Source organism: Panicum virgatum, chromosome 6N (genome assembly GCF_016808335.1).
Source record: "Panicum virgatum strain AP13 chromosome 6N, P.virgatum_v5, whole genome shotgun sequence".
Lineage (NCBI taxonomy): Eukaryota > Viridiplantae > Streptophyta > Magnoliopsida > Poales > Poaceae > Panicum > Panicum virgatum.
The window spans coordinates 42,084,826-42,094,811 of NC_053150.1; the positions used below are offsets into that span (position 1 = coordinate 42,084,826).

The 9,986-nt window shown below is 48.5% G+C and overlaps 1 protein-coding gene across 1 annotated transcript; it reads left to right on the top strand.

Annotated features, from left to right (window-relative positions):
- The first annotated feature begins 6,138 nt into the window (after positions 1-6,138).
- Positions 6,139-6,892, top strand: LOC120679853. The gene has a single exon (XM_039961519.1). It carries the CDS (start codon positions 6,205-6,207, stop codon positions 6,631-6,633), a length of 429 nt encoding a protein of 142 aa, XP_039817453.1. The 5' UTR covers positions 6,139-6,204; the 3' UTR covers positions 6,634-6,892.
- Positions 6,893-9,986: the final 3,094 nt, after the last annotated feature.

Consider the following 9,986-nt stretch of genomic DNA (forward strand, 5'->3'; position numbering starts at 1 on the left):
ATTATCTACCTCTACCATTATAAAAAAGTTAAAGTAACCCCTAATCTTCTTGTAAATTACCCACTATGTCATTATAAAAATCATACAAATAATCTTCTAAATTTGTATATAAATTATCCAATTATATCATTATTAAGGTTGAAGTAACCCTAAATCTAAATCTAAATTATATAATCATAAAAAAATCAAAATGCACCAATAAAAATTCTAAATTACTATTTTTATCATTATTAATATATTATTTATATATAAGTACTACAAATAATATGTGTCACCATGTATTCATGTATGATGGAAGATATGAAAATATCAATTCACAAAGAAATGGTTCAGTTAAGTATATTAGACACATATAGAGGTGTGATGTAAAATAAAATCTATTGCAACTAGGTAATGATAAAGACGTATTTTAGAGTATGTGTTAGGATATTTAATAGATGAAAGAGGATGTGGAATATATATTATAATTATTAGCTATAAGGATCATTTTAATATTAAATCTGATTAGCTCGCACGGGAGCACGGATGACTAGTAGAGTACTCTTTCTCGTCGAGTTTTTGAGAAACAAAACTTCATTTTAGAGGGCGGGGCGCTCGCTCTCGGGGTGGCGACGGCTCCCTGCGTCAACCCCCCCCCCCCCCCCGCTCCCCCAATGCTCCTCTCCCAAATTGGCACGCGGGGAAGCGGCGGCTGATTGAATCTGTGGGGTGGCAGTCGACGAGGTTGGTTGAAGGTTGCCGGCGTGGGTTTGGCACGCGCAATGCGTCCCGTGGAGGCCGGCCTGCCGAGGGGCCCGATGGGCACAGGGAGCAAAGGGAATGTGGGTGTAGCGCAGCGGCGTGCAAAGGATGGTGTCTGAGGCTGAAGCTACCTCCCACGGTGCCCTTCTTCGGTGTGGCTCATGGGTTGTCGCCTTGTCGGGGGCCGTGGCTGGGCGCCGCCCCCGAACCGTTGACGTTCGATGCCTCCTTGCACCCTCCTGCCTTGGATCTGTGTCTTCCGGGTCCGTCCTCTCCACGGAATTGAGGACAGTCACCGCCGCATCAACAGGGGCGCAGGGGAACATGTTGTTGCCGGACGCGTAGGGCGGTGCCAGCGGCCACCATTGACTCCCCTGGCTCCCTTTGCATGGTGACCATGAGAGCAGGGGCGAATCCAGGAATAAAGTATAGGGGGGTTGAAGTTTTTTATAATAGGAACCATAGAACAATGTATCAATGTATTGGTCTAAAGATTCAAGCATTTTTCATAGAAACATAGAGAAGTACATCAAGAAAAGTTAAAAAAGACAAATCTGAATTTTTGTACATACCAAACCATGAAGCCAAAAGATAAAACGACACTCCCACATAATCATGCATGCTCTTCCTGAGGAGAAATCTACACAAGGCAAAATAAATTAGTGACAAGGCAAATAATAGCTTAAAAACTGAAATTTGAAGCATCCTTTCACAGTCACAAATAATTGACAAACATTGAAGATGGTATACTCAGATCAATAACAATTGACGGACAAAAATCACAAAATAGGAGGATTTTCTCACTTTCTTATCTTTCTTCAAACAAATCGGAAGCTTGCTGGCTCGGCGCTTCGGCCGTTCGGCGCCTCAGGCCTCCTCTGCTCCTACGTGGGCGCCTGGGCGGGGCATGGGCGGCCTCACGGCCTGCAGCTGCAGCCCCTCTGACCCTCCGCCACTCGCCTGCTCGGTGCTCGCCACTGGGGTCCGGCCAGTCGGCCCGGCAGCCGTGAGCTGGACGGTGGCGCTGGCCGCTAGCGCACTTGCGCCGTGGCGCGGAGGCGCCCACCCCGGGACCGCGGGACGCCGATGCGCGAGCTGCGAGCGGACCCCCGTCCCCCGGTACCATGCCCCCGCGGCAGTGACCCCGCCCGTCTGTGACCCCGCCGTCGGAGGCAGTACTCGCTAGAAGCTAGGGATTCAAGGGCACAGGCCATTTGGGGATTGGATGGATTGGGCTAATCAGCTAACGGGCTTTGTAAGTCATGGGGTACTGCAGGCCACCGGCCCAACTCACACAGACAGCCGGACAGGTCGTCTTCTTCGTTGTGCTTTCTTCTTCCTCGAGCTCCTGAAGTCCTGAGCACCCTCTTCCTCCATTGAAGGCGCAAAAAAATCTTGGGGGGGGGGGGGCTCTAGGGGGGCTCATGGTGTCCCAGGCAGTAGGGGGGCTAGAGCCCCCCTAGTCCCCCCTTAGATCCACCACTGCATGAGAAAGGCCAGCTGCTTGTCCTACTCCCGGCTCAGACCTGTCACAGCCCAAGAAAAAAAAAGAGAAATAAATTTTTTCCCCTCGCCGGGTCCACCTGTCAGCCACCCATCTCCTCCTCCCTGCTCTGTTTCGCGGCGCGCACGCATCGCCCGTCGCCGGCGTCCATCCTCGCACCACGCGCCGGCCGTCCTTGCATGCCGTGCTGCCCCTTCACTCTTCCCCTCACCATCTCCTTATCTGCACCCGACCGGCCCCCCTTCTCCCCGCAAACCCTAGCTCCCGTTCCCCTTCTCCATTGCCTCCGCCCCGAGCTCCCTCCCCGCCGTCGATTCGCCATCTCTGGTGAGCTACTTCTCGATTCCTTGTGCGGGGAGCATCTCCTCCCATCCCTCGCTCGATTTCCCTCCTCACCAGGCCTCCTCCCCCTCCCTGCAGGGCCGTCGGCGCAGCCCTCCGCCCGTAGCCGCCTAGCGCCGTCGTGCCGCCTCCTCGTCGCCACTCCTTGCCTGCGCCATCACCGGTGAGGCTCGCCGCCTCCTCCTCTTTCCCATGCGCACCTCCCTTGGCCTGATTCGGCCTTGCTTCGTCATGCCGCCGTCCGCCGGCGCCGCCGCATCGCGCGCACCACGCGCACCAGCGTGCCGTGGCTGCGCCCCGCCGCGGGTCAAGGCCCCTGGTCGGCCATGACTCGGGCTGGTGGGCCGCTGGCCAGCGGGCCCCACCGGTCAGCACCTGCGGGTGTGGGATCCGGGTGTACCTAGCAGTTTTGCTAGGGTTTCTTTAGGTTTTATTTGTCTGCAATCTTGTAAAATCCATAGAAATTTGTGTATAGCTCCAACAATTATGAAACTTATTTTGTTGGATTCCTCTTGTTTAGATCTAATCAGGAAAATATTGTTTTGTATGTTACTTTGCTATAGATTTATCTATAGTTTTATTTTTCAAAAGTGAGTTTAATGCTTAGTTATTTGAGTATTGCTCTAAAAATTTCAAACTAAATTTTGTTTGACTCCTTGTGAGGTGTAGTTTTCAGTGGTGCAGCTTGTTCACTTGCTTCCTTGCTGTTTATCGAAGTTTTAGCTTGTTTTCTTATGCTTTGTCTGAAAGTGGTTTAATATAGAACTTTTTGCTGGAAAGTGAGAAATTAGTAAAACTAATTTTGTTAGCTTTGTTTTCATGCCTAGTATCTAAGATAATTTTCTTGGATTTGTTTAGTTTAGTTTGCAATCCTTTTCTATTTTACCTTTTTTAGAGTGGCTGAAAACTAATATATTTATGATTAAGTATAGGAAAATTCTTTTGCTGCAAAACTAATTTTCATGAGTTCCTTGCAATGTTCTCGGCATGTTCAAATTATTTCATGATTTATGCTTGCTGTTTAGTTCATTTCTTAATTCTTGCATCGCATTCATGCATTATAGTGACCGGACCGTCAGAGGTCGAACCCATGGAGCCCACCGAGTCCGTGGAGCCTGAACCCGGAATCCCGTTCGTGGTCAAGCTCGAAGTTAACTAAGGCAAGCAGCTAAGCATATTCCTTTCACCTGTCTAATCTGATTTGGTTTAGCTATTCACCTGGGTAATGTTGGGCTATATATGTAGTATGTATGTATTGCATTTTTGTACCTCCTTTGATGCACTATCCTTCCTTGAATTGTTTAACCATGTCCTTGCCACATGTAGTTAGTTAATTACTTAACTTGACTAGATGCTTAGCCCTGCTTAGAATACTTACATTGCTCGCTAGACAGGAATGGTTTGGAGGATCACATTTACCGTTTACCCTTGATCGCACTGGTTTGGTTGGGTTGTTAAAAGTTTGGTAGTATCGAGATTCGAGCGGAATGGTAGGGCCTAGAGAATGGAGTCATATGGGCATTGTCCGCTTGAATCGTTTAAGGACCGTTCGTGGATGACGTTGGTTTTGAGCACCTTTCCGTGCTACCACATATCCAATATAATGGTACGGATAAGTCAATTACCTTCTTTGACTTGATCATTGATGTGCAGTCCTAGATACGTGGCTACGGGCTATGCAGAGAGGCTTAGTTTGTCCCCAGGTGGACCTATGTGTAGGAAAGTTTAGAAATATCCCTGGTGGAACTAAGTCTCTACTCATAAGCTAGGTGTGAGGTTCAATGATCGAGCCTTGTTGGGAACGGTTGACGTGAGTACCCCCTTGCCCGGTGTGATCGGTTGGGTGAGTCGCATGGTCCTCGCGTCGTGTGGGTAAAGTAGTACACCCTTGCAAGGTTATAATCAATTCGAATTGCCGCGCTCTCGGTTATGAGCAAGCTCCTTATCCCATGAACTCCTCGTAGAATTTCGATTATGATGGGAATGGTTCATGTTACAGCTATGATCAGTTATAGATTATATTACTCTTTAATCAACTAAAATTGTTTGGGAGTTTGGGCAATATTAATTAATTCTGATAGGTGATAGTGTACAGAGCTAATGCTTCTGCAATAATTACTTAACCTTAAAGATTTTACTTGAGCCATTGCATGATCCTTGTATATGTATTCGCGTAAGTCTTGCGAGTACCTTTTGTACTCAGGTTGCTTTCTAAACCTAGTTGCAGGTGAGCCGGAAGTGGTGTTCAGCCACTTCTACCCCGCTGATCCAAACGCGGGAGAAGAGTAGGCCGTGGTGGCTGTAATGTTGTCCTCGAGCAAGACATCATTACTTTAGTAAGTCTTTATCATAATCGAGCTTCGTGAGAGCATGTAAATGCAATAAACTTTACGTTTCTGTTTAATATGATTATCTTGAGCCCAAGGCTTGTAAGTGAAGCTTGAAACCCACCTATATTGAACTTGTAATATTAAGTTTCGAACTCTGTTTTTGTAAAACTGCTCTTTGTGGATTATTGGTGATGTATTCGATTGTAAACGGTATGTGCATATGCTGATCCTGGGCGTATGTTGGAGCACATACCGGGACTACCGGATTTGATATTATTTTGGATGAATGACGTGTCGGTTATTCGTGTCTCTAGATGTGGGATAACACGTGGCACGCTCTCCGGCAATCACGTGTTAACTCTCATCTGGATGATAATGACCGGTGGTTCGTTTAAAATAGTATCAAATTGGGCGGTTCTCACAAGACCGAGAGGTGCCAGCAGCCACCATTGACTCCCCTGGCTCCCTTTGCATGGTGACCATGAGAGAGGCCAGCTGCTTGTTCTACTCCCGGCTCAGACCGAGAGGTGGGACTTTCGGAGAAAGCTCTACCTAACGCATGCGTTGGGCCAACACTAGTGGCGTTGTCTATGCGTCGTTTTTCCTCCATTGAGGCACTGTTGGAATGTTTTCTGCAAGGGTTAGCAGTTCTTCTGGTGAAAACGAAACTCTAGCCCATTAGATGGGCGACGACGGCACTTACAATGTCATCATGTTCTCCATGGAGGCGAGGCCCTAGAGTTTTGTGTATCGAAACTCATTGCCTAAGCGGCGTTTTTTTAGTGGCCTCTGCGTGGAAGGATTTTGCGAGCAACCGAAGATTCAAACATCATATTTCTAAGCAGACGAGAAATGTGTTAGATTGGTGCTGCACAGAGTTTTTGCAGGACTAAAACGTGAACGAAGAAGATTGAAGCACCGTCGTTTAGCTTTCATTCTTTATTTTAGAGTTTTCTTTCTTGTACTTTTTAAATTTTAATCCCTCATTTTGAGGTTTAGAGTCGAATGTTCAAGGTCGGGACTTTTTCATAGTCTAAAAAAACTGAGTTGATGCAACCCCGCCACTTCTAGAGCCGTAGTAATATACGTCGAGCGAACGCGCTTATCCCGCGTCGCCGGCGCGCTCAAGAGCTCGCCCCCTCGCCAATGTTCTCCTCTCGTCGTCTTCTACCTTACGCGGCAACATTTTCGCAATGCAACTAAGAAACTCGCCGACCGTTATATAACAGCTGGCATTTGGAGCTCCTTCACCAACCGCCATCTCGAACTTGGAATCCCAGCGCCGCAATGGACGTGCCGTTCTTCGTCGCCTTCTCCGTCATCCTCCTGCTCGGCCGGTACCTCCCCTTCGCGCTCCCGGCGAACGCGCGCGCCGCCCTGGCCGACGGTGCCGCGGCGCCGCCCGCCCGCGCCGCCAAGTGCGCCATCTCGGTGGCCGTGGCGGGGCTCGCGCTGCTGGTGTCCACGCAGTGCGGCGGCCGGCCGCAGCAGTGCCCGGCGGAGGCGGCGATGGAGGCGAGGGCGCTCTGGCTCAACTCCGCCGCGCTCTTCCTCGGGACGCTCCTCGCGGCCGCCTCCGTGGCGCTGCACCCGCCCGCGCGCGCGCCGCCGGCCGTCGAGGTGGCCGTCGAGCACCTGACCAGGGTCACCGAGACCATCACGATCACCGCGTTCGCGCACGACCTCTGCATCTTCCTCAAGATCTCCAAGTCCTAACAAACGAATTAAGCTACACGACGACAGCATCGTCCTGAGAATTCATTCTCTGTTCTTAAGCCACGGACGGCGTCGTTGATGAATTCTACGGAAATCAATAGAAACAGGCACTGTCAGTGCCGGTTAGTTGGAAAAAAATGCAGGCAAATCATGGAAGGTCACAATCTCCCATTGTTCACCATGATCCCCCAGAACTGTACTGGTGCAGAAAATTCAGCTTGTACTATCATATATATCAGAGCGGTTGTTGGCGGGTCAATGATTTTGTTTTTGGACAACAACGTCTGGCGGATCAATGATTGTTGGTGGATTAACTGGATGAAAACATGGCTCTACCGCTCTAAGCTTCCAGCAGCCAAAACATGCAAGTGTGCAAACGACGGATCGTGCTGCGTCTCCATCAGCTTCGCAACGCAAGTTGTTTTTGGGTTGGCATGCACACGGGCACACGGCGGAGGGGCAGCCCCGGCCGGCGTGTGTTCGGCACGGCCCAGCTGCCAGCATACACTACTCTATTAGCGTGAGATTGGTTGGTTGTATCTGACTTGGGCCAGGCTCCTGGCATGCAGCTGCGGCTGATTGGTTACTTGCTTGTGATTTGTGAATCGAGGTGAGCCAGGCCCGGCGCATGCAAAAGGCACCAGCGAACCTGGCTCCGCAGAAACGCAAATGAAGTCTGTTTCGCTAGCTCCCTTCATTATTCTAAAGGGAAATTCATCATTATCTCACTGACACGTGGAGTTCATATGAGTCAACGACATGTGAGTCCGATGGTATATATCTAACTTTGGAATCTTTTAAAGATACATATCTAATTTTTCCATTAAATTTAGAAAAGTTGAAATGAACTACATTTTTGAACGGAGGAATTGCCCATATAGTAGGTTCGTAGTAATTATAGGGCATGTTTGTAGCGTAGTGTCATTGCTAGAAAACTGCGCATTCGTGTGCAACCGTTAGTACCGGCTTATCTTTCAGCTAGTACCAAGGCGGACATTTAGTACCGAGCTAATAGAACAATACCACGAGGAGCTATTTAGTGCTGGCTGTAGCCACTAACCGGTACAAAAGTGCGCCATTAGCGCTGGGGCAATGGCTAGATTTCAGTTGGCGGCAACTTAGTACCAACTGGAGGCTACATGCAGTATTAAATAGCATCGAGGATATTTATTTTGTATCGGCTGGTGGCTCTAGTCGGTACGAAGTGTAGAGATCTAGGGCCTGTTTGGCATGGCTCTGGCTTTTCCCAGAACGGCTTCGGCTCCGGCTCTTCTGGTGGAGCGGCTTCTCTGGTGGAGCTCGAGCCATTTAGAAAACATTTGGCAAAATAGCTCATCCGATTATTTATAATGATGAAATACCCATGTTACCCTTGTATTTTCTATTTTCTTCCTATTCCTTTTCTTTTGTTCCTCCGTCCTTATCCTATCTGTTGGCTGCTCCCTCGCCTCAGGCGGTCAAAGCTCTGCAACCGCTGCTCGCCACCCACCTTGGCCTTAGAGCAAGTATTATAGATGGCTAAAAGGAGGCTAAATCTTACGTGGATGAGAGAGAGTAGAAGAGAGAGAAGAAAACGAGCGCTTCACACACCGCCGGCTGAAACGGACGGATTGCTCTCTGTTCGTGGGTCCGGATGGAGGGAAAAGCTGGCTCCCAGCCTGCCGCGGGTGCAGAGCGAGCGCAGAGCTACGCCATGCAGCCGACCGACCGGCTGGGTTGTAAGCCTTGCTCTTAGGCCCCCGCTGCCAGCCGAGCCTGGCCCCGCCCCCAGCGCGAGGTAGCTCCGTGCCGGCGACGACAGCTCCTGGCCCGCCGACGCCCGCAGCAGGCCGCCTTGTCCGGCACCAGCCTCGTCGTCTGCCTCCGCAGCTGTCACCGGTCGCGCCGCCGGATCTATGCCCTCCCTAGCTTCTTCCTTCCGTTCCCTGATGGATCCGATGCCCACCATGGATGAGCTAAAGCCCGGCCCGGCGCATGCAAACGGCATCAGCGAACATGGCTCCGCAGAAACGCAGATGAAGTCTGTTTCGCTGATCGTTTTAGTTTTTTTTTTATAACTTTTGCTATGCATCTAGACATACATTACATCTAGATGTATATATAGTACATACTATAAATTTAGGAAAGTTGAAACTAACCACAGTTTGAAACGGAGGAATTGTCCATACAGCAGGTTCATAATAATTAGGGCGTGTTTGTAGCGCATTGTCACTGCCAGAAAACTGCGCATTCATGTGCGACCGTTAGCACCGGCTATCTTTCAGCCGGTACTAATGCGCACATTTATTATCGGGCCAATAGAATAGTACCATGGGAAGCCATTTAGTACCAGTTGTAGCCACTTGGTGGTGCTAAAGTGCGCTATCGACGATAGGGCAATGGCTAGATTTCAGTTGGCGGCAACTTAGTTCCGGTTGGTGGAAGGCGGTACTAAATAGTGTCGATGATATTTATTTAGAAAAGTTGAAACAAACTATATTTTGGAACAGAGGAATTACCCGTAGTAATTAGGGCGTGTTTGTAGCGCAGTGTCACAGCCTAACAACTGCACATTCATGTGCGACAGTTTGTACTGGCTATCTTTAAGCCGGTACTAATACACACATTTAGTACCGGGCCAATAGAACAGTACCACAGGGAGCCATTTAGTGCCGGCTGTAGTCACTAGACGGTACTAAAGTGCACCATCGACGCTGGGGCAATGACTAGATTTCGGTTGGCGGCAACTTAGTACCGGCTGGTCGCTATAGGTGGTACTAAATAACGCCGAGGACATTTATTTTGTATTGGTTGGTGGCTCTAGCCGGTACTTAGTGTAGAGATCTAGTACCGGCTGGGGCTACCAGCCGATACTAATATGCCTTCTATATATCAGCACCTTCTTTCTTCCTGAGCCAGAGCCAACGATTTGACCAAACTCGGGCTTATTTTTCTCCATGACATCTTAGAGAGGAGGTGCTGCCCATTTTTTCTCAAATTTTATGGGGATTTCACTCATCCAAGTTCTCAAAAGTTTAGAAACTTACTCCTCTCTTCTTTGATTGTCTTTATGCTTCGTTCATGCTCTTAGTTAGAGAAATTTGTGAATTTTTTAAAAGAGTGAGAATGTGCACCATTTTTTAATTTATACATTCATTTCAATATACAGAAGCGATGACTTGAATTTGAGAGAAGATTTATTAGATAGTTTGCATGTGGTAAATTTAGAGTTATTTTTTCAATTATTTTTTTTGAATGAGGGAAAATGGAGAGGTTTTGTATTTATACATGTATTATAGATAAATTTTAAGAGGGGATATTTTTGGATAGATCGCCACCCCTACATTTCAACCTTTATTTATGATGAGCTTGCT